Source organism: Phascolarctos cinereus, unplaced genomic scaffold (assembly GCF_003287225.1).
Source record: "Phascolarctos cinereus isolate Bilbo 61053 unplaced genomic scaffold, phaCin_HiC Scaffold_5;HRSCAF=322, whole genome shotgun sequence".
Lineage (NCBI taxonomy): Eukaryota > Metazoa > Chordata > Mammalia > Diprotodontia > Phascolarctidae > Phascolarctos > Phascolarctos cinereus.
Window position 1 is genome coordinate 260625410 of NW_027555958.1, and position 26370 is coordinate 260651779.

The window sequence follows — 26370 nt, forward strand, 5'->3', positions numbered from 1 at the left end:
AGTTCTATGTACAATGTACTCTGGGTCTACTCACTTCACTTTGTATCAGTTCATGTATGTCTTTCTGAAATCATCCTTCTTACAATCATATACCACAACCTGTTCAGACATTCCCCAAATGATGAGCATCCCCTCACTTTCTAATTCTTAGCCACCACAAAAGAGCTACTATAAATATTTTTGTACAAATAGGTCCTTTTAACTTTTTTAAAAATCTTTTTTGGATATAGACTTAGCAGTGGTATTGCTGGATCAAAGGGTATTGCTCTTTGGAAACAGTTTCAAATTAGCACCCAAATTCTTAAAGAAAAAGTTAAATGAGTTACAGAGGGAAATAGACAATAAAACTATACTAGTGAGGGATACCAATTTTCCCATCTCAGAATTAGATAAATCTAACCAAAAAATAAGTAAGAAAGAAGTTAAAGAGATGAATAAATTTTTTTTTTAAACTTAGATATGATAGACCTCTGGATAGGAATAGAAAGGAATTTACCTTTTTATCACTGGTAGTGACTAAAAAACAGAATGGTAGATCAGTGGAACAGATTAAGTACACAATACACTGTAGTAAATGACCATAGTAATCTAGTATTTGATAAACCCAAAGGCCCCAGGTTTTGGGAAAAGCATTCACTATCTTAAAAAAGAAGGACCTATAGGTACAAAAATGTGTATAGCTTTTTTTTTTGTGGTGGCAAAGAATTAGAAATTGAGAGGATGCCCATAAATTGGGGAATGGCTGAAAAAGTTGTAGTATATGATTGCAATAGAATACTATTGTGTTATAAGAAATGAATACTATTGTACTATGACTACTATTGTGTTATAAGAAAAGCAGGATGCTTTCAGAAAAACCTGGAAAGATTTACATGAACTGATGTAAAGTGAAGTGAGTAGAATCATAATAACTGTGTGTTATTGTACATAGTAACAGCAATATTTTATGAGGATCAACTGTGAATGACTTAGCTATTCTAAAGAACTTATGTTGACAAATTCTATCTACCTCCAGAGAAAGAACTGATGGAATTTGAATGCAATTCAAAGCATACTTCTTACTTTATTTTCCTTTTTGTGGTCTGTTCTCTTTTTTTTTTAACAACATGGTTAATATGGAAATATGTTTTATATGACTGCACATGTATAACTGCTTGCCTTCTCAATGAGGAGAGAGAATAAGAGGGAGGCAAAGAATTTGGAACTCAAAATTTCTAAAAATTAATGTTAAAAATTTTACATGTAATTAGAAAAAATCAAATATTTTTTAAAGTAATAAAAAAAAGCACAGTGTATAAGAATAGGGAAGTGATGGTAAAGTTGTGCTCTACTATGGTCAGAACACATTTGGAGAATTTTAAAAATTCTGGGCATCACATCATAGGACGTACATTAATAAGCTGTGAAGTCTACAGTAGGGCAATCAAGATGGTGAAGGGCCTTGTAACCATGAGCTATGAGGATGTTTAGCTTAAAGAACAGAAGACTTGGTAATATGATGGATATTCTTTGAGTACTTAAAGTTCAGACTTCTTTGGCCCTCTAAGACAGAGCTAAGAGCAATGAGTAAACGTTGCAAAGACTAGACTGAGACTTTTGTCAGAAAAACTTTAACAATAAGAGCTATAACAAGTGTAATGGGCTACTTGAAGAGGCAATGAGTTTTTTCTCAATATAAGTCTTCTGACAAAGGCTGGATGACCAGTGAATATGTTCTAGAGGATTTTCTTGTTCAGGTATTGGTTAGACTCAGTGGCTTCTGAGGTCCCTTCCAACACTCAAAGTTTAAAATCGTTTATATGTGTAACATAAAAATATAGTATCAATAATCTTCATTATTTCATTTTCATTAAATGCCAAGGCAATATAAAAAAATCAAACTTATAAGAGAAAAACTGGGTCAAGTATTCATCTTTTCTTGACATCCTGGTATTTCCAAATCAGAGGAACAAGCATTGTCCTTCAGGAGAAAAAAGACAAGTTAAAACAAGAGTTCTTAAAGAGATACACAGGTCTGTGAAACACAGACTAAGAAGGAAGAGTTTCTGCAAGAACTGAGCAGCAGCAGCAAGAAGTATCCTCAAACTTAACAATCTCAGCTGGAAAGAATTGGTGAAACAGAGACAACAGTAAAAGTGGAAACTGAAATAAAAGACTGAAAGGAGAAAACTAAAGGCAGGCTGCGCTGTGGTTGAGAAAGCAGGCCACCTGACCCCCACAAGCAACTTAGAGCTGAAGAATTGTAATGAAGTTACATGTGGAAGTTCTTAAAAAAATGTTCATCCCTTCCCTTTCTCCCTCTTTTCCTGTCCAATGATAGATATGTTGTGCATGCTGTGCTCACATTGCTTACCTAAAAGTTTCCTATATCTTGATTTTTGCCACAATCTTTATGATTCTAGCTATATATATATTTCTATATATATGTATATAGCCACAGATATGCAAAAATTTAAATTAGAGCAGAGAACTAAACCTCTGTTTGAATGGTAGGACTTTTCCTGAAAGTGGGTTTGGTGCTATTATGATCCTATAACTAACTTTTTGTCTGATATAAATTCCATAAAATAGAGAAATAATAGCAGTTAACATGCCTACAGTACTTCCTATGTGACAGACACTGTGCTAAACACTTTACAATTATCTCATTTGATCCTCACAACCCCTGAGAGGCAGATGCTATTATTATCCCCATTTTACAGATGAGAAAACTGAGGTAAACAGTGGTTACATGATTTACCTAGGGTCACACAGTTTGGCCAGTAAGTGTCTGAGGCCACATTTGAAGTCAGGAGCTCCTACCTCCAAAACTAGCACCGTGTTTCCTAGCTGCCACCTACATACCACAGGACTAAGGGCCATTTTATTGTCCCGGGGCAGGAGGGTGGGAGAGAAAGTGAGCTAATTGTTGTGATGGGGTATGGGTTATTAAATCTCCAGACAGAAAGAAGTAGAAAAAAAACATACCCTAAATATTCTTTCTCCACTCTATCTCCCAACCAGGGAGGAGATAGGATAGGATTGGGACAAATTTAACTCTACCTCCAGAATAGGGAAGACCAACCCCACAGCAATATCTGCAGTTGTTAAATAGAAATTCTTTATCTTAATAATAATTATAACACCTTACATATCTTTGAAGCACTTTGCCAAACATAAATTCAGCTTTTTAATCAATTCTCACTAGAATCCAGCGTTTTTTCTGCTATGAGTACTTCAATATACCAAAAATAGAGAAGTTACAGTTTTAAGATGTTGGACTGTAGAAACAGATTTGTATAACTAAAAGGAAGTTCAGATATCATTTAGTTCAACTCATTTTACAGACAAAGAAACTGTGGCCCAAGCAGAACAAGTGATCCCTCATTATCATAGAACCTGAGTTGTAAGGAACCTTAGCAGCCATCTAGTTCAACCCATTCACAAAGGAATCCTCACTAAAGTTTCCCTGACAAGTATCTATCCTGCCTCTACTTAAAGGCCTCCAAGGAATGGGAAACCACCATTTCTCTAGGCAGCCCATTCCACTTTTGTACAGCTCTTGTTGTTAGTAAATTTTGCCTGACATTGAGCCTAAATGTACTTCTTACAATTTCTACTCATTGCCTCTGGTTCTACCTTCTGGGGCCAAATGAATAAGATTAATCCCTTCTCCATGTGACAGGCTTCCAAATAGTTGAAGATAGCAGTCATGTTCCCCCAGAGTTATTTTCTTCAGGCTAAACATTTTCAGTTAATCAATCTTCATATCTCAAGCCCTCAAGGCCCTTTACCACTGTAGTTACCCTCCTCTGGATATTCTTCAGCTCATCAGTATCCTTAAATGTTGGTGACTAGAACAATATACAATACTTCAGATCAATTCTGATGAGGGCAGCGTAGAGACGAATGATCACCTCCCCATTCCTGGAAGTCATATCTTTCTTTTTTTTTTTCTGCTTTGGCTAGGCAATGGGGTTAAATGACTTGCCCTGGGTCACATAGTTAGTAAGTGTTATGTGTCTGAGGCCGGATTTAAACTCAGGTCCTCCTAAATCCAGGGCCGGTGACATATCTGCCCCAAGTCATACATTTCTTAACAGCCCAAGAACACATTAGCTTTTTCTTTTGGCCACCACATCACATTACTGACTCACGCTAAGCTTACAATCCACTAAAATCCCCACTTTTTTTTTAGAATACTAGCTATTTACCAATACCTCTTCTATCTTATACTTCTGAAGTTGGGTTTTCTTTTGTACTTAAATTATTTTACATTTATCTCTATTATACTGTATCTTATCATATTCAGCCCAGTACTCTAGCATGTGAAGATCCTATACCTGTCAGATTAATTTCATCTGCAAACTTCATGAACATACCAACTATGGCTTTATCTAGGCCACTGATAAAAATATTAAACACACAGGAACAAGCACAGATCCATACAGTTACTCCACTAGAAACCTTCTGTCATGAGGACAATGAATTATTAACAACTTCTCTCTGCATCTAGCATCCAACCAGTGCTGAAGCTATCTGATTGTATCACTGCCTAATTTATATCTTTCCATCTTCTTGATAAGAATAATGTGAGGATATTCTATTAAAAACTTTACTAAAATATATTTAAACTACATCCACAACATCACTCTCATCTACTAGTTTAGTAATTTTGTCAAAAAAGGAAATAAGTGAAATCTGGTGTGACCTCTTTTTGAAACCATGTTGCCTCTTTATAATCAATTTTTCCCTTTCTAGTTTCCCTTTCAACCATCTCTTTAATGATCCATTCTGGAATTTTCCCAGGGAATTGAAGTTAAGCAGACTCTGTTCTCTTTCCTTTTAAGAAAATCAGAACACTTCCCCTTCTCTATCTTGTAGCTCTCCCATTATCCATCTTTCAACCAAATTTAGTATGGTATTTCATTAAATTTCATCAAATTAGTCATATTTCACTGTTTGAGAAATCTTGAACTTCTTTTGTAGGGAGTCTGACAGCAAGAATATCTCTGTTAGTGTCTTAGCAATCACATCTGCCAGTTCTTTCAGGACCAGAAAATGTAGTTCACCTGGGCCAGGAGACTCGAATTCATCAAAGGAAGTTAGGTGCTCTCTTGCTTTCTCCTTACTTATCTCGGATACCAACTCCCTGTCAGTCTTGTTTGTTCTGTCATTTCCAGGGTAAACGTGCTTCTCCTTTGCCGAGAAAACAGAAACAAAATCAGAATTAAGCTGCTCTGCCTTTTCTCTGCTGTCAGTTATCACTGCCCAAAGTGTCACAAAGGTCATCTTTCACCCTCCTTTTTACCCCCCTAGTATGGCAAAAACAAACAAAAACCACTTTTGTTTGTTCTTAGCCTCTCTTGCTGACCTGACCTCATTCTGTGGTTTAGCATTTCTTGCACAATTTTTATGAGACTGTGCGATACTCATCATATTAATCTTCTGGTATTTGGTCTTGTTTCCAACTTCTGTACATTTCCTTTTAAAATCTAAGTTGGTTGGTACATCCACATGGGTTTCTTTAGATAATTCCCACTTTACTTCTTCATTGGAAGCTTCCTTTTTTGTCTTCAAAATTTCTTTCTCGAGCATCTCCTATCTCTCCTGATATTTTATTCTATGAATTCCTACCTACCATTTTCTGAACTGAACTGAACATTCTCTGATCTCTTTGGAAATCTATTTTCCCCAAATTTAGTATTTAGACCATACTCAGATTTCCTCTCTATCACTATCTAGAGCAGAGAGGTCCTTTCCTCCTAGGGTTCTCAAATTTCCATCCCAGCAACCAGTTCCTCCCTATCAGTAAGAAACAAATCCAAAATAACATTTCTCCTTTTTACTTCCTCCACCTTTTGAAGGATGAAATGATCACAAAGACAAGTCAAGAAGTTATTACCTTCTCTACTATTGGTAGAGTTCTAACAAACATCTGGATAATTGAGGTTTTCCATCACTACTATATCATACTTCTGTGCCAAACTTGTGATTTCTTTCTCACACTTCCCATCAATTTTTTTTTCTTTCCGTCTAGGTGATCTGTAGTATATTCCAATGGCAAAATCATTGTTCCTCCCTCCTTAACCTATAACCCAAATGATCTTCATCCCATTGCTCCCTTCTTGTTCCTAGAGTTACCCAAAGTCACAATCTAGTTTTAATAAAGTATAAATTAGAATCTATGTGTCCTGATTCCAAGCCTAGTGCTCTTTCCAATACGTCAGTGCCTCCAAAAGGATTCACTGTGAAGTTTCTCAGTTCAATGACATTTATTAAGCACTTGATTTGTACTAGGCACTAAAAATACAAAGAAAAGAACATGACAATCTCTTCCTCGCAGAAGTTTGCAACACACAACAGGTGAAGAGATAAATAAATAAGCAGTAATTTGAAGGATGTGAGACCTATAGTAGAGATGGGTTGGGGTGGGGTATAGATTAGGAAATCTTCAAGGAAGATGCAGTACTTGAGCTGAGCCTGAAAGTTAAGGATTCTGAAAGGGGAAGATGAGGAAGTAGGGCCTTCCAGTCATGGGGAACAGCTTGTGAAAATGCACAAAAGTGGAAGATGGCCTAGTTGATACATTTGGCGAATAGTGTGATCTGTCCAGCTTAGCTAGAATGGCCTGACTACGTGAAAGCAAATGGTGTGAAACAAAGGTAGAAAGTTGTACGTTGGAGACATATTGAAGAGGGCCTTTTAAATGCCAGGCCAAGGAGTCTATCTTTTATGCAAGAGGCCAGACAGACCCACTGATGGTTTTTGAGCAGAGGAGTGATGTGGTCAGCTTATTTTGTTCACTGTGTGCAACACAAATTTGAGAAGGGAGGGGTTGCAGGCAGGGAGTTCAATTAGGAGGACATCATAATAGTCTAGGTAAGACATGAGAATGACCTGAAATAGAGTGGTGGCTATATGAGTAGAGAGAAGGGCATAGACATGAGAGCTGTTACAGAGGAAGAATCGAAAATACTTGCCAACTAATTGGATTTTGGGATGAGGGAGAAGGAGAAAAGAGTCAAGGATAACTGCAAGGTTACAAAATTGATTGATTGGAAAGGGTATCTAAAATAATCAGGGTAGGTGGGAACAAGCATTTTTAATTACCTGTTATGTGCCAGGCATTGTGCTAAGTGCTTTATAAATATTATTTCTAAATTTTCTTAGTTCACTTAAGAACATCTGACTTACAAAAATGCTATTTACACACCACTTTTTGCAAACATAAAATCAGGTATACCTATACCTATATAAAGACAGGTTCTGCTGTCAAGAAGTTTTGTATCTGAAAATAAAAAAGGTACATACAGACAGGATATGATGTTTTAAAAAAGACTCCCTTTGTTCACCAGTGGTCATTTCTCACTTCAACCAATCAATCAATAAAAATTCATTAAACGCCTACTATGTGCCAGGTGCTATGCTAAGTGTCTTCTCTATTCAAGGGAAGAAATTCTTTTTAACTTTGTTCTTGGGGTATAGCTTTGCCCTTTACAATTCATGTCCCCTGTTCCATAATAAATAATTGAAGAATAACATGCCTTTTTAAAAAGGGATAGCTAAGATATTATCTTTAAAAAAAAATGTAGGTACACATTGACTAGGGGAACAGCTGAACAAATTACGGCATAAGAATATAATGTAATATTATTATGGTATATATAAAAGACAAAGAGATGAAGAATTCAGAGAAATTAGGAAGACTTATAGGGACTGATGCAAAGTCAATATAACTAAAGGAAAAATATACACAATGATCATATCAATATAAAAAAGTAATATTTGATGACATGAGACCTCAGATCAATGCAATAAACATTTCTGAGTCCAGAGAACAGATTATGACACATACCTCCCCTCCTCTTGGTAGAGAAGTGGTCAAATATAAATGCACAAAAAAGTACTGAATAACCACATTTCCTACCAAATGAAAAATCTTGGGGGTACAAACTCCATAGAGGTAGACAAATTATTAATTTATCAATTAAGTTAACAAGTCTAGCCTCATCCAATTTAATCTATCAATCCAATTCTATTAGATAAACATGCATTAATTCTTCTCTGCTTTACCTTCAAGTTTTCTCAATCTCCAATAATTGAGGAAACAAAGCCTTTTCTAGTTGTTATTGGGCACAACCCCTAATTCTGGCACAAACTGCAGTTCTTCTTTTCCTGATACCACAAGCCCATTGCTCTAACGCAATTTGGTTCCCATGGTCACAAATCTCTTGAAACAAACTGTAAACTTTTGACCTAAGTCAGCTTTCATTAGTTGCAGCTGCTGTTCACTGAACTTTCCCCTCAGTTCTTACACTGATGCTGCTGTTTTTCCTTTCACACTTCCCCCTACCTTACCTTTAGTAACAAGCCTTCTGTTCAGTTTCACCCAATATGGATTTTTACTTACAGACCAACTGCATTTTTGAGAACATAAATCCATTTACTTATTGAAGTCAGTTCTTGTCTAGTACAAAGGCAGGTTACAATAATGATCTTTATGTAATTTGGGAGATAAGTTGTTCATCACATAGAGTCACCAATAACTTGTGCTCCAGCTTTTGTATCATCTGCCCATCTATTTCCCATGGATACTTTGTCATTTCTCTGATCTTTCTTCAACATTTTATGGCTCACTATTCCCTTATATTTTCAGGACTAGTTCCTCTTCATCTTACCTCCTGGAATTGTGAACAGGGGCTACTTCAGCATTTCTCTCTGTAAATTATTAAAAACAACACCACCACCACCAAAACCAAAACCATAACTTTTGTGACAGTCAGAATACTCACTTGGAAGCCTGAATCCACTCTTCATACAGTTCAAAGGTCATGAGAGGTTCTGGCAACTCTCTGAGATAAGACTTTAGAGCTCCTGGACATGAACAAATTATTTACCATCATCAATTATGTCTAGAAAGAGGAAGGCATAAGTGGTTGTTTATATAAATCTAGAAGTTGGCTCTCAGAAGGCTTGGATTAAGAACACTGAGTATAGTACTTGGGCATTACATTGAGAGTGGATGCCTGCTGCTTCTCTTTCACAATCATTCTTGGACAAGACATGCTGGACAAAACAAAGAACTGATTTTTTTTGGTCTTGATCCTTTGTCGTGGTTTGACTTGGAACTGGGTACATTACCCTTGGATATCTCAAAGGCATGATGGGAATTCATTGGTTTTATTGTCCCAGACACACCTACCATAAAGGTCTACTCAGTCCCTTTCCTGAAAATCCCTGTCTAACTCAGCCACATGACAACCAGGTAACTCCACTACCTGCAATGGCATGAGGGTCAGCTGAGTATTCCTGCACATCCAGTACACAGCAGTCCAGAGCAGCTTTCAGCTTTTTCAGTTTAGAAGCAGAGGGAGCCACTCTAAAAAGGCCCTGCCAGAAAGACAGAAAGAAAGTAAAAGTATTAATAGGAGCATATCATGCAGATCAGAAGCTGAAAGAAAAGTCATACCACACAAACTCTCAGACTTCTTTTCATAGAAAGTTTATATTAAAGGAAAATGTTATTCTGGAAGTTTGTGAAGTTGGAAAATAAAGCGTGAGTTATAGTGACTGTCAGCCAAACTTTGTACTCTCAGGGTAGGGATAGATACATGATAATTTTAGGAAGACAGCCCTCTTTGTACCCAGGATATCTGTTCTAAATCTGTTTTCTATATCTTACTGATACCCTCTGACCCTTAGAGTGTGAGCTAGAGCACATCCAAGAGACCCACAGAATGGAGAAGACAATTAGAAGGGAGTTGAGTGTGAAGGAGTGGAGCGTCAATTAAGGAGAGAATTGGAGAACAGCCTTCAAAGCAAGTTAAGAGCTGGAAAGGAGGTTGGTTAAGTATCTTTTGGATACCAATTCACTCTATTCCCCTTTTTGTTCTGTAATGCTAGGGAACCAACTCTGTTTAGTCTTGTAAGGAAGAGAGTTAGGTCTTCTTTATTACACTCATGGAAGTGCCAAATTCACATCTCTTGGGAGTGAATAAAGATGGCAATGATCTCTCTGTTCACCTTGACTTCTCTGCTAGGTATGACATTGTTAACCAGCTCCCCTTAAAATTCTCTCCTCCTTTAGCTTCCAAACACTGTACTAGCCTGCTTCTCAACCTGTCTTTCTAACTGTACCTTTTTTGTTTACTTCAAATGCTCCTCTCTTACCACCTATCTCCTAAAAAATGTGTGTTACTCAAGGTCCAGTCCTTGGACTTCTGGTCTTCTCTCTTTATATGTATATGTCTTTTTAGAGTATATGTCCTATATATACTATGTGCTGGAAAAAACTAGACTGGTCTGATTGGTCTCAGGGAAGAGAATTAGGAGCAATTGTTGGAAGCTAGAGGCAACTTTAAGTTTGATGGAAAAAAATTCTTAATTAGAACTACTGAGAAGTGAAATGATTTGGATCATGATATTATAAGTTTTTTCTTACTTGAAGTATTTAAACAAAGGATTATTGACCACTTGCCAGTATCACTGCTGAGGTGATTTCTGTTCATTTATGGGTTGGATTAAATGGCTTCTGAGGTTTCTTACAATTCTGAGATTCTGTGATCTTGAGTTTGAGACGCCACTAGGCCATTCAGGAGGAAGTTGTTGATGCAGGACAGGAGTTCAGGAGAAAAGTTTAAAACAGGGTATATAAATTTGATAGTCATCTACATGGAGATGATGAAACAACTCATGGAAGCAGATTAGTGACAGAAATCATGTAAGACAAGAAAAAAGGGACCAGGATAGAACTTGCAGAAGATGGATGATGATCAAGTAAAACTGAGGAGCAGTAAGACAGAGAGGCAAGAACAAGGAGAGGGCAGCATGGAGGAAACCAAGTTAGGAGAGTATGCTAGAATGGAGATGGCTAATTCAATTAAACTCAGTAAGCCTTTATTGAGTTTCTATATGTTAGGTTCTGCGGATACACAAAACACAAATAAAACCTTTCCTGCCCTCTGCTGAGCCAACATAAAAGGTTCCAGAAAGGTCAAAAGAAGATGAGGACTGAGAAAAAAGTCATTGAGTTTAGCAGTAAAGAGGTAACACTGGATAGTAGTGGAGTCAGAAGACAGATTGCAAGAGACTGAGAAGTAAGTGAGAAGTGTGGTTGTAAATTCATGAATACAGATAATCTTTTCTAAGTTTGGCTATAAAAGAAAATAAGTTATGGGATGTTGAAATTAAGTGAAGGTTTGTTAAGGATAAGGAGATTAGGGCACATTTGTATGTAGAAGAAAAAAAATTAATAGTTAAAAGAGACTGGGTCACATGAGGAAAAATATAGAAGGTTAGACATTTTCACTGATCCCTATGATCTCTCAAACTTCTTCAAAATAGAAATAAAGCAACTTCAGCTGACTACATCCAGAATCTTAAAGGTTAAAAATAATAACAACCAAAAATTTCTGAGCTCATACTTACTGACCCTAAGGTCACTCAGCACCTGCCCCCACCCCATGCTACTATCAACAAGGCTGTCTGCCCTGGCTGGCTCAAGCACACAAAAAGGACTTACATACAACAAAACTCACCCCTACATCCTCCTCCCTCTTTCCAGTGCTGTGGAGACTCCAGCCCTATGATATGGAAGTTTGTTTGGACTGTAACAACCAGCTTGGCCATAGTCATTTAGGAAAAAAGCCTGCTGGGGGCTGCAATACCATAGCACCAGCACTGTAAAACCAGTGGTGGTGAAGATAGCATTGTAAAGTTCTGAACTGCTGGTGCCAAGCCAAAGAATTAAGGAACAAATGGAATGGGACAGGCCACCAGGGTGTGTGTGTATGTGTGTCTGTGTGCATGCACAGGCACTCCACCAAAACTGGAAAAGTGCACAGCACCTAGCTGGGGCCAGATGTGACCACCCAAAAGTCACCTGAGGCAGAGACCTAGTCTGTTGAACCATAAATTACCCAGCATGGGAGAAGGCTGTAACATTTTGAGATCCTGCCCCTAAGGAAACCACAATTAGAAAGGAGGGAGTTAGAAAGTGAATGACAGTGAAAATAAGGGAACCAAAAAAGACGGAAATTACCAAAGATTTCAGGTAGAAGAAAACTCAAATATTGAATATAAACAGATAAGATCAACAAGAAAAACAATATCACCAGAAAGAAATATAGCCTCCAGATCTAGTAAATGAGTTTAGGCATCTATGGATAAATACTGCAAAATAAAGGAAAATGCTTCAACATTTTATGTGACAGAGGACACTATGGAATGTGAAGAGAACATGGAATCACAATACATTGTTCCCAAGTAATTCAAAACAGGAATGAGAACTATGAGAACATAATTTATGTCCTGCACAGCAAAAATAATGAGAAGAATAGAAAATTTTGGGATCTGCAAAGGCAGGTCTCACCAAAGAAATAAAAGAGAGGACAATATTTTGGGAAGGCAAATACTCACAAGTGAAGTGAAATCTATGAGAAGCAAAAAAACATTTAAAAATTATCCTCACTATACAAGTAAACATACCAATCTTGAATATATGATAAGAAGAGACAACCTATGGATCATACAGTGCCCAGAACATGGCAGTACAAAAAATCTTAACACCACAATGCAGGAAATAATAGAAGAGAAGTGCCCAGAACTTCTGAACATAGAAAATGAAATTTCAATTGAAAGAATTTACAGATTATCTCTAGAAAAAAAACAAAAACCAAAAAAAAACCCCAATGATACAAACTCTAGGACACATGATGGTTATATTTAACAATTCAATTCACCAGCAACATGTTCTACAAATGATAAGGCAAAAGACCTTCAAATACAAAGGGAAGGACATTTAAATAAATGCAAGATTATTCTGCACCCACTAGAAAACATAGAGGGGAATGGAAGAGCAATAGAGCTCAGGTTGTAGCCCAGGATGACCTACCTGCATATCTGAGCTTAACCATGCAGGATAAAAGATGGATATTCAATAATAAAGAAGAATTTGAAACATTTTTGGAAAGAAAACCAAATTGAATAGATTATTTGCTTCTTGAACATTCCAAACAACAGAAAAACAGGAGGAATGAATGAAGAGCCAAATAAGATACTTCTTCTTAAATGTACACAAGGAGAGAAAAGTGAAGGTAGAATTCTGTTAGAAGTAATGGTGAAGAGACAGATGGTGAGGGGAAGGGGGGGGACACAGCATTATGGACAGAACCTGGTGATACCCTGCCAGCAAGTGAATCAGAGTGTGTGTGTGTGTGTGTGTGTATGAAAGACAAAGACAGAGAGGGACAGAGACATAGAGAGAGACAGAGACAGAGAAGGATAGGAGAGAGAGAGAGAGAGGAAAAGAGGGGGAGAGAGAAAGAGAGAGAGAGAAAGAGGAAGAGAGAGAAAGAGAGAGAGGGAGAGAAGAAGAGAGAGAGACTATATTACAATATGGGAGGGTAGAGTGAAAAGAACAAGGGGATAAAAAGAGTGTGTGATACACTGTGATTAAATGAAAGGCTAGCAATGATTGGAAGGCAATATTGGTGGTTTCAGAAAGAGAAGACTATGTATTGGAAGTGGGTGAGAAGAAGAGGGAAAGGAATCTAAAGAGAAAAAATGAAAGAGGCCTTACTTTGGTGGTGGGAGGGGTTTCCATTGGTGAATTCTCCTATGAGTGGGGAGAAAAGGTCTATGAAGGGTGATGGGGACCCTATACTGGGTGTGGCCTAGAAGATTTGTTGCTTGAAAGTCTATTTGTCCTGCCTTGGGAGGGGGGAGTTGGGACCCCTGTGGACAACTGGCACCCAGAGGAGTGGGAGAACATAGAGAAGAAATTTCAAAGTAAAAGTGCAAAAAAGGCAACCAGCAATGGTTATAGATCAGTGGTGGACTGCAAAATCAGGCATGTGGTGGGAGAGGGGCCCTACCATGGGGCAGTGTCCTCTCTGAGATCTGTAATAATTGGCATTGTTCTATGAGGCACAATCAGAAAGGGGATACATGGAAAGCTCTACACGGAAATGTCAGAAAAAGCCTAGAAAGAATACCTTCAAAACTTTGATGGCAAGGTAAATATACAGAAAAGAGAAAGACCAGATAATTATAGGGGTCAGAAAATGCAGGTCTAGAGTAGACAGAAAAAGATGTTTAGTGAATAGTGAGAAAATCATTTTTGGAAAGAGGTGCCAAAAATAAAAAAAGAATTTAAAACACTAATGAACAGGACTAGCTAAAGGGGAGGAGAGGAAGAGAGAATCTACTTGACTAACTTAGAAGAAGAGGGAAGAAATATATGACTAAATAAAAATAGGAGAGAAAAAGGAACTAATAAAAAAATCCCTAAAGGAAGTGAAATGAGAAGAGGGGATCAAGAATAAGGGAAAGAAAACCAATGGAAACAGGACCATTTTTAAAAAAGTAAAGTAACTGAAGAAATATAACACTATATTTATAGAGGAGGGGAAAATCATAACTTGAAAAAAATTTTTAGATACAGATGAAGAAAAATATAAACCTAACATTACTTTAAATGTGAATAGATTACATAATACCAATAAAATGAAAAGGAGTGATGAATTGAACAAAAAAAAACCCATAACCTGATGCTTTCAAGAAGCACCTTTAAAAAAACAAAGCCAAAACCAAAATGAAACTTAGGGAGTTAAAAAAAAATTTGCTATGCATCAAGTGAATCCAAAAGAACAGAAGTTGCCCTCATGCTATGAAATAAAGAAAAAATAAACCTTCAAAAAATACAAAAGGGATAAACAAGCAAACTATATTATGCAGAAAGGAACTGTAGAAAAACCCAATATTAGTAATAAACTTACAAACTCCAAATGCCTTAGCATACAAGTTCATAAAGTAAATATTGTCTGAGCTTCAAGAAGATCTATCTATCTATCTATCTATCTATCTATCTATCTATCTATCTATCTATCTATCTATCTTCTTTAATATCCCTCTTTAAGTTTTGGATAAGTCTAACAGAAAAACAAAATGAAAAATGTAGAACTGAAAAAATGCTGGAGAAAATAGTCAAAAGACTTATGGTTTCTTCTAAATGGGACATATGTCTCTACACTACAAGAAACTTTTACAAAAATTGACCATGGACTAGAGCACAGAAATAATGTGAATAAGTACAAAAAGACTATAAGCTATTAAGAATAGAAATTGGTTTGAGGACCACCAAAAAAGATACATACCCAAATGGTGATGTAACAACAAGATCTTAAATAACAAGTAGGTCAAAAAACAAATCATAGAAACGATTAATACTTATGTAAAAATAATTATGAAAGAACAAACAAAATTTCCAGGATACAGCTAAAACAGTCCTTAGAGAGAAAAATGTTTCCTCACAAAGATACATAAACAAAATAGAAAAAGAGTATTAACCAAATATACATTTTTTTAAAACTAGAAAATCAATAGATAAAACTAAAATAAGCACAAGAGGGGAAATAAATTTCAAACAAAAATCTCATAGAAATGGTAGACAAAACTAAAAGAGGGTTCTTTGAAAAGACTAATGGGATGAATAGCTAATCTCATTAAAAAGAAGCAATCAGAAAATCAAATCAATAAAATAGTAAAAGGTGAATTCACAGTAAAACCAGAAGAAAAAAATATAAAAAATGATTAATAGATACAGTTATACATTAATAAAACAGACAACACAAGAGAAATAGAGGAATACCTTCAAAAATATAAAATATCCAAACTATCAGAAGACCAGATGGAGGTTTTTAATAACCTGATCTCAGAAAAGGAAATAGATTTAGCTGTAAATGAGACCAAAGGGAAAAAAAAAACTCTTACTCAGAAGGATTCACAAGAGAATTCTATCAAACTTTTAAAGAATAGTCAGTACACCTACTTCAAAATTCTCAAAAACTGAGAAAGAAAGCATTCTGCCAGAATGTTTCTATGAGAAAAATATAGTCCAAATCCTGAAATCAGGGAAAGATAAAATACAGAAGGAAAATTATAGGCCAATATTATTAATGAATGTTGACACAAATATTTTAAAGAAAATCCTATCAAACCAACTACAGTGATTTATTCATACAATCATTCATTATGATCAAGGGGAATTTAAACCAGGGAGTCCAAGGATGATTTGATGTGAGAAAAATATTCAACATAATCACATTAAAAACCAAAACATTGAAAACTACGTGATTATCTCAACAGAAGCAGAAAAGGCCTTTTACAAAGTACAACACTCTTTTATGCTCAAACACACACATAATCCTTCAAATTATAGGCTTTTCTTTAACATTATTTAAAAAAACTCTTTGAAATACAAATCAAATATCACATGCAATGAGGATACATGAGAACCTTTTCCAAAAAATATGGAAGTAAAGCAAGGATGCCCACCCTCCCCACTATTATTTTATATTGTTTTGGATATCTTAACAATAGCAATAGGGGAAAAGAAAGGAATAAAAGGAATAAAGATAGGTAAAGAGGAGATTAAAACTATCCCTGTTTGTTGACTATACAATGACTTAGAAAACCCTAGGAAATCAGCAAAGATGAGAAAATAGGTTCAGTAAAGTTTCAGCTTACAAAATGAATCCACAAAAACCAGCAGAATTATATATATAATGATAACAAAATACAAGGAACAAAATTTGAAAGGGAAATCCTATTCCAGATAACTACAAAATGCAAAATCCAGATAACTCCAAAATATCTGAGGATCAACCTCCCAAAGTACACAAAAGATTTTTATATATTCAACTAAAAAACACTCCTTAAAGAAATAAAGAAAAACTTAAAAAGCTAAAGGAATATTCAGTGCTCATGGCTAGAGTTTGACAATATAATAAAAAATGACAACAAACCAAAATTAATTTACATTTTAATGTCATGTCAATTAAATTGGATATGTTATACAACTTGCTAAGACAATAAAATTCATTTGGAAAAACAAAAGATTTAGAATATTAAGGGAAATGATAAAAAGAAGCACAAAGGGGGAATAGTACTTCCATACCTCAAGCTATATTATAAAGCAATAGTCATGAAAATTCACAGGTATTGGTTAAAGAATACAGAGATAGATCAATGGAACAGTTTAGATAAGGAAGATTCATAAACAACAAAACTCAATAACCTAGTGTTTGACAAAATGGAAAAAAACAGAAATTACCTGGGGAAAAACTCCATATTTGACAAAAAAAAACTTCTGGGACAATCAGAAAACAGTCTGGCAGAAATTAGGCATAAACCAACACCTTACACCACACTCCACAATACATTCTAAATGGATACCCAACCTTAATATTAAATATCATACTTTAAAAAAATTAGAAGAGAAATAGATTATATACCTCTCACAGCTATGATAGGAGATGTATTCTTAACCAAACAAGGGCTAGAGACAATTACAAAAGGTAAGATAGGTAACTCTGATTACTTCAAACTGAAATGCTTTTGCACAGACAACATCTAAGGTTAAGAAGGGAAGTGACCAAATGGGGGGAAAATGTTCAAATTTCTTTGATGAGAGTTTAGTATCCAAGATAGACAAATAATTAAACATAAAATAGTCATTCCCCAATAGATAAATGGTGAAAGGATATAAACAAATAGTTCTCCAAAGAACTGTAAAGTATTAATAACCACAACAAAAAATGCTCCAAATCAATAATAATAAAAGAAAGGCAAATTAAAACAACCTTACAAAAATGACCAAAAATGGTAATAGTCGATACATCATTGGTAGAGTTGTGAATGGCACAACCGGTTTGGAAAGCAATTTGAAATTATACAAATAAAGTGACTGAAATGTCCATATCTTTTGAACCAGAAAGCCCATTCTTGGGTTTATACCCAAAAGATACTACTGACAAGAAAAACTCCCCATATCCTTCAAAATATTTACAGAAGCACTTTTGGTTATAGCTAAGAATCAGAAACAGATTAAACACTTGTCAATTGGGGAATGGCTAAACAAATTAAACATGAATATAATGGAATGTACTCTGCTGTAAGAAATGATATATGTGATGAAGACAGCGAAGCATGAAAGGATCTATATGAACTGATGCAGAATGAAGTACTACAATAATGTGAATGGAAAGAATGACACATCCAAAAATCATATATAAATTCAACAAAATTATAAAGATCAAAAAAGGACTCCATTCAAAATATATGAAAAGATACCCCCAATATTCTACCCCTTCATTGAAAGGAGACTCACAAGTATTACACATTGCATACTAGATAAAAAATAAAGAGGCTTATCAGTGGAACAAATTAGGTACATAATATACAGAAGTCAATGAGTATAGCAGCCTGGTATTTTGTAAATCCAAAGATTTCTACTATTGGGGTAAAAAACTGATTACTTGGCAAAAACTGTTAAGAAAATCACAAAATATTCTAGCAGAAACTAGATATGTACCTAACACCTCAGACTATATTACCATGATAAACTCCAAATGTAGACATTACATGTTATTGCATGTCACAAAGGGTGATATAAATAAATCAGAAGAGCAAGGAGGAAATTAACTCTAAGATCAATGGGATAGAAAATATGATCAAACAAGGGATAGAGAAGAACACAGAAGGCAAAATGTACAATTTTGATTACATAAAACTAAAAAGTTTTTGCACAAACAAAAACAATGCTATTAAAATTAGAAGTGAAACACATAAATTAGGGTGAAAATCTTTGAGCATGTTTCTCTGATAAAGATCTCATTTCTAAGATATATAGAGAATTAATTTAAATTTATAAGAATAAGAGCCATTCATCAACTGATAAATGGTCAAAGAGTATAAAAGCAGGCAGTTTTCAGAGAAAGAAAAATAAGCAATTAATAGCCATATAGTGATCTAAATAATTAATAATTAGAAAAATGCACATTTAAACAACTCTTGAGATTCTACCTCATATTCATTAAATTGGCAAAACTGATAAAAAGAAAAACGATAAATACTGGAGGGGCTATGGGAAAATAGGTAAATTAATGTATTATTGGTGGAACCATGAACTGGTCTAGCCATTCCAGAAAGCAATTTGGAACTATGACTCAACGTTAATAAACTATGTATACCCTTTGACCCTTACTTGGTCTATACCCCAAAGTGATTTAAAAAAAAAGATCTGAAAATGACCTATATGAACAAAAATACTTAATAACAGCTCTTTTTGTTGTGGCAAAGAATTGGAAACTGGGGGTAGGGAGGTGACCATCAACTAGGGAATGACTAAATAAATTAAAGCTTAAAGTTTAAGGATGTGATGGAATACTGTTTTGTCGTAAGAAACCTGGGAAGACTTGTATGAATTGATGCTGAGTGAAGTGAGTAGAACCCAGATAATTTCTAAAATAAAAACAATTATGCAAAAACAAACAACTTTGAAAGATGTAAGAACTTTGATCAACAGGAAGACCAACCATGATTCCAGAGGACTTAAGAAAAACATAGAGGGGAGATGAACTCAGGGTGAAGATTGAGACCTTTTCTTTGGACATGGCCATTGTGGGGATTTGTTTTTCTTAACTATATATGTTTGTTTGTACAGATTGTTTTTTCTTTCTGACTAACTAGAGAGGGGAACTAGAAGGGAAATAAAGTGAATTTTTACTTATTGCAAAAAAAAATTATTTTAAAGATAAAATAAAAAGAAAGGCAAGGGAGGGTAGGAACCAGGGAGGGACTGGGTTGAGATAGATAGAGATGAATGAATAGAACATAGTGATGGGGGAAGGATATTTTTCCCTTGGCACCGCAACTTTGGATCACAGTATGGGGGATGGAAAGGATTAGAAATAATCTCTACTCTCATTCCAAATAGTTAGAAGGTAACTTTGGGTGTCAGAAACAAATTTATTATATTATCATTAATCATAAGTTTCTAATAAAATGCTCGACGTGATCCCTCTGCTGGTCCAAACCATTCTTCTTTGGTGTTTTAGAAAGAAGAGGCTGATAATACCAGAACCATGCATGTAAGCACCAGTCAACTGATATTGCTCCACATTGAACTCCCACCTTCTCCTTTAAGGATTTCTGTCATGAATAAGGACCAATTATGTACTTTTAGAATGTCAGTTTGGGAGCTATGTGGAAGATGGATTGGAGAGGAGAGATGGGAGGCAGAGTCCAATTAAGGAACTATTTCAGAGGTACAACCCAGAGTTTGATATACACCCAGAAGATATCCGGCACATGGCTTCTATTAGGGTCTGATATCAGAGGTCCTGGTCTTAGACAGGGTCCTAGCAGTGAGAGGCCTTGTGTCTAGGATCTTTAATAGTTATGGTGGGAAAGTTGTTGCATTTCTCTGATGGCTCAGGAAATTTGGGTGGAGTAGGTAGTGTCTCCAAATAAGACAATAAGTTCCGGGGTGAAGGGCCTACAATCTAGAACTTGAGAGTAGCTAAAGTTAAGAGTCTGAAACTTCTAGGTCTAGTGATGGAGAAAGGGAGGAGAAGGTGCTGAGGTAGGAATTTTGGTGTCAGCAGCAGTCTGTACTTAGGTTGGTATTTGAAGGTAATGTTGCTGTCCTGCTCAAAAACATTAATGATTCCCTATTTCCTACTGAATTAAATTTAGCCCATATGTTCTGTCTCATTGTCTCATAATCCTCTACACTAAACTCATTCCAGCTTCCATAGTTCTTGCTATTTTCTTTACCTGAAATATTATTTGTTGTTTATTCAAAAGCATTTATTTAGCACCTACTTTGGGCAATAAAATATGCTAGCGAGAGAATGATGAATAATACATGGTATTTTCCCTCTACAACTTCACAATGGAGAAATGAGATAACTGGGAAGTATGCCACACACAAAGAAAGTATATGATAAATGCTATAAAATTTGAGAGATACAGTATCACATCCAAGAATTTATGTTGGAAGAATTAGGAATATAAAGGAAAACAAGGTCATATAGAACTTTTTTTCATGGAAAATCAGTCTCCTAAGATTGATATGAAAATGATGATGGGTCTGTAGCTGACGGATGCATGCACACCTACCTCCTCTTGCATTCCACATTCAAGAAGCATTGTCACACATGCTTCAATAGGGAATGCAATTTCCCTTCCACTGACTGCCAGGTGCTCCTCCAAGGGCTTCCCAAAGGATGGTTTTTCTACCCATGCCTCTGTTGTGGAAGCAAAATGAAGATGACATTTGGTAAACTGATGGATAGGAAACTCTGTGTCTCTTAAACAAAAATCGAGGCTTACCCAAATACTACTTAATATCGCAGGAACAAGGGGAATTCTCATTTGTGCTTATTAGCTGAAATTTGGTAACAATGGACACTCAGATGGAATGTCCATTACTCTGGGCCAAGTGTTGCCACAATCTACCATGGCTTATTCTGATCTCTGAAATTCCATCCAACTCTATGATTCTATAGTTTTATATACCTCTAATACATATATGCTTTGTTTCTATTAAGTGTAGATCAAGTAATAGACCTATTTAATTGAGTGCCATCTTTAAAAAAGAGCAAAACATGGCACTTCCATATTAAAAGGCTGGTGAGTATAAGTGCAATGGCAATGGGGAACGTAGTCATTTCATCCTTGTCCAGATGACAAGAAAGAGTTCTGTTTGATTACTAGAAACTCTCTAATAGTAAAGGAAGCTTTGCACTTACCCTGTTGTGCTTTTATCTGAGGCAAAACATTCTGTAATAGCATTAATGACTTCCTATGGTATTCTGCTTGCACTTCTATCAACTGAGAAGAAACAAAGGCAAAAAATTCTTACTAAAGGTCCATTAGGTAGGAAGCAGGCTTCCATAAAGTACATTGTTCATCATTATGCTGGCTTAAGCTCAAACTTTCATAGGGAGAAGGGAGCGAAGTAAGAAATCAATCCTGCCACTCTATAATTTAATCTACTCCCTCCCCCATTGCAATATCACCTAAAATAATACTCATGCTCCTGCTTCAGCCATTTTCTCTAATCAAGAGAGACACATGTGACTCTAAAACTCAAAGTGGTAAGGATTATAGTGAAAATAAGAGGTTCATACTAGAAGTTAGAGCCCAATTTAAATAGCTATTTCTTTAGTTCCTTGGTGAAAAGGGGTAGCTATAGCACTTACCTCAAAGGCTGGTTGTGAGGATCAAGTAAAATAATATACATAGTATACATATATAGTGCCTTCAAGCACTATATAAACGTAACCTAGAATTATTATCCTACTTTACCATATTATCTCTCCATGACAAAGGGGAAAAATAGAAACCAAAACAAACATTTAAATATCTATTTATCATCTATCTATCAAGTAATTGATCAATCTATCATCTGTCAGGAATATGGGGAAGAAAAAGGAATAGGTTATTGTGGAATAAAGAGGGCAAAGATATTCCCCAGACTTCGGAGAACTAGGAAAGGAAATGATGGAAAACATACTTGTTTACCATTTACAATTAGATGACTCGGGTTTCAACAACAGAATTTTGGCAAGACTGACTACTGCAGTGGGTGGGGAACCTCAAGACTGATATACAGCTTTCAGAAAGCATATTATGAATTGAAATTGCTCTGGCCACTGTGATGTAGCTGAGACAGAATCATCTCTTATCCCCTTCCCTTCCCTCTATCCTCAAGGTTATATTGGCTGCAGGACCTTTTAAATTTTGTTCAAGTGAATAAAACATTGGTTAACTCATTTACTTTATAATATTTTGTCCCCAGGGCTTTTTCCTATTGTTTTAAGTAGAGTTTCCTATATATTTAACCCAACCAAGCCTCAATTATACAATTCCATGTGTAACTTTTAGGCATTTTGAATTGAACAGAGGATAAGATGACCAGTAGTATCTTTGAAAAAAACAAGGATAAGACAATCTCTTAGTACTCTGAGTATCAAAGGCATTCATAGATGACTATAAATTATCTAACATCTCAAAAGCAAAATTTTAAAGCATGTTATTTAAGCATACATATATAAAACTTTTAAAATTTTATGGAAAAAATAAAATCTCTGTAGATGTAGTCCAATCAGTCTATCACTCTATCATTTTATCTATCACTCTATCAATCACTCTATCACTCTTATCACTCTATCTATCTTTTCCCCAGACCTCTCATGGTTTGGAAATTCTCTCTACTGATACAAGTCAGCAATTAGTCTATAACTCAGTCTTAAATGGTAGTTTGACACTATGAAAGTAGTTTGCCCTTATCAATCAACTAATATGTATTGGGAGTCAGGTTTTGAAACTAGGCCTTCTTGTCTTCAAGGCTAGCCCTCCAACCACCACAATCAAACCACAAGCATTTTTATTAAACACCTACCAAGTACTAGGATGCCAGGTAGGCCCTCAGGTATTGCCAGGGAATAAAGAACTAAAGGAATAATTAAAGTTTTGAATAACAGTAACAAAAGATATTAACTCACTTTGATGCCTAGTGTTCAAATGAATTTGTGATCTCATTGATTTGGAAACTCTTAATGATGCAGTTCATAACCCAACCATGTCTACCCATTGTGGATCCTTCCATACTTTTCTCTTTAATCTTCATATGACAAAATAATATTACCACAGCATTTTAGTCCCAAGTCCTTGGTCTAATTTTCCCTACCAGCTGCTCTGGCTGGTTTCTAATCCACAAACATCATGACCCAATGCAGAGTACTCTCTGGTACCGCCCCTGCCCCCAAACCCTTACTTCAGCTTCCTTTTTGGTACTGTCTTCTCCCATTAGATTACAATCTTTTGGAGGGCAGGGACTGTCTTTCTTTTTCTTATTTGTATCTCCAGAACTTACTGCCTGCAAACAGTGAGGGTTTAATAAAATTTTACTGACTATTAACAATGAAATCTTTTTATAGGCCCCTTTAATGAGAGGATAACTAGTTTCTAAAAGGAGAACCCTGATCAAGTCAGAAAGGACTCCTGCCCAGAAACTGATTAGGTAAATGGTCAGACTAAGAGAAGGAAGAATATCTTAGGTTATTCAAATTAATGGAAATATCTCTTAAGTTCATAGAGATGGTACAAAGAGGGACTGAATAGTTTTAGAACATGATTATCCAGGGCACATCTGAAATTTGAGTGACTATTGTTCTACTTAATGATTCAATACAGGTTTACTTTGTCTTCTTGTTTGTGACAGCATTTTGTCTTTGTTTTGGGAATATTATAAATTTTAAGTGGAAATGGCTGATAATATATTTTCAAATGCAAGAAGGATTTCTGTCCTTTTCTATTTTTTATTTAAGCAGAAGTACCCACAATTATTTAACTATTAAATTTACATCTGGTAGATTTGTGCCTAAAATTTAGTACAGAAATTCTCTCTCACACCATCCTGTGTGATACTTATCCTCTCATAAACTCACTAAAGGGGCCTACCCAATGTGGGCCAATGAGCTAAAAGTCTTCCTCACTTTCTCCATATATGATGGAACACTCTGGCTATCCATCTATCATCCTTTACCCTCACCACTTGACCATTCTACCATTTCTTCCTATTATAAATTTCTTTGACAACATCTTTTACCCCCATTCTGTTCTCTGAAGTTCCTTATTGGTTATATATTACAAGTTACTCACATCAGCATGTTCCCTCCATTGTCCTTTGAGTGATATTCTTTTGAAATTCTTCATAGACTATTATAATCTATGCTTCAATATGGTAGAATATTTGTATTAAAAAGAATAGGCTAGGGCAGCTAGGTGGCACAGTGGATAGAGCACTGGTCTCAGACACTTACTAGCTGTGTGACTCTGGGCAAGTCACTTAAATTTGATTGCCTCCAAACAAAAAACCCCAAAATAGGCCTTTGTTTCCACTAGAAGCTTGGAGGTCATTAAAATAACTCTTCAATTTTCTGAAGATGATCAAGCCCATTCTTACTCCAGCTCATTTCTGGGCTTAACTCATTGTCCAAAGTCTGAGATATAGACTGATGAATAAGCTCTATAGGAAGTTATGCACCTAAATCCATGTTGAAATCTTGGCAACAGACATTCTTCATTCACTTGGTATTTTCTGTGTGGATGACCAGGACGATTTCTTTTGAATGACTACACATCTCTTCTAAAAAGCTCTGCCTTATTCCAGAGCTTAATGCAACCAATATGATGCCATTTGCAAACAGGATTATCTGTAGGACCTCACTATCTGTAGAGAAGCCCTCTTCAACTTGTACTCTGCACTGAATCTTTTTTATTACAATAGCAAACACTATTGAAAAGCATACATTTTTCCTGTTTTATATCTTGCCTGATGTTTACGATCAGAAGGTTGTTGAAGAGTATTTGTTACTTCTTTGAAAGAAACTTGAATGATATTGATATATAGATGGAAGACTGTTGGAAAAGACCCTTTAATGCTTTGTTTTGCTCTGCATAATCAAATGCTTTTTCACTATCAACAGATAATAAGCAATAGGATCTTGTATTTTCTATACCTATATTCTCTTTCAGTAAATTGTGAAATGGGAAGTATGTGATATATCACTGTAAATTTTCAGTGCAAATTTTACCTCCTTTATAAGCATAATCATTATGGTTCATGTACTATTCCAGTGTTGTTAGTTACATTTTTCTTAATGATAAAAAGTTTATTACAGTAATATTTATAGAGATTTTCCATTTTCTTCCATTTGTTGCCTTCCTTCCATTTTCATACTTAACTGATATTCAGTGACTTAAGTGGAGCTCCTGGAAAACTTTTTTAAAGTTGATAGTACTCTTTACTGCTTCTTTCTTTCTTTCTTTCTTTCTTTCTTTCTTTCTTTCTTTCTTTCTTTCTTTCTTTCTTTCTTTCTTTCTTTTTCTTTCTTTCTTTTTCTTTTTTTGCATTTTATACTTCCCCAGCTACATGTAAAAACAATTTTTAACATTTGTTTTTTAAAACTTTGAGTTCCAAATTCTTTCCCTTTTTCTCTCCCCACCCCACCCCACCCTCACTGAGAAGGCAAGCAATTTGATATAGGTGTTACATGTGTAGTAGTGCAAAACATTCATAATAGGCATGTTATGACTATTATGAAATTATAAAACATAGAACAAAAAGCTTGAAAAAAATAAAGTAAAAAAAAGTATGCTTCAATCTGTATTCTGACACCATCAGTTCCTTCTCTGGGGATGGATAGTATTTTTCATGATAAGTCCTTCAGAGTTGTCTGAGATTGCTGTATTGCTAAGAATAGCTAAGTCATTCACAGGTGATCATCTTACAATATTGCTGTTACTTTGTACACAGTACATTTCACTTTGCAAAGTCTTTCCACATTTTTCTGGGAGCATCCTGCTCATCATTTCCTATAGTAGAATAGTATTCCATCATAATCAAATACCACAACTTGTTCAGCCATTCCTCAATTGATAGGCATCCCCTCAATTTATAATACTTTACCCCCAGAAAAGAGCTGCTATAAATAATTTTGTAAATATAGCTTCTTTTCCTTTTCCTTTTTTTTT

General features: G+C 35.5%; 1 protein-coding gene across 3 annotated transcripts in view; it reads right to left on the bottom strand.

The window, feature by feature from the left end:
• The window catches only part of ARHGAP44 (Rho GTPase activating protein 44), a 149452-nt gene that overhangs the window by 53960 nt on the left and 69122 nt on the right, over positions 1-26370 (bottom strand). For all 3 annotated transcript variants that reach the window (XM_020965926.2, XM_020965924.2, XM_020965927.2), the window contains exons 9-12: positions 21579-21660; positions 20947-21074; positions 9261-9372; positions 8775-8856 (exon numbers count right to left, since the gene is read on the bottom strand). In XM_020965926.2, the coding sequence (XP_020821585.1) occupies positions 8775-8856; positions 9261-9372; positions 20947-21074; positions 21579-21660 (404 nt within the window). The remainder of the gene's footprint in view (positions 1-8774; positions 8857-9260; positions 9373-20946; positions 21075-21578; positions 21661-26370) is intronic.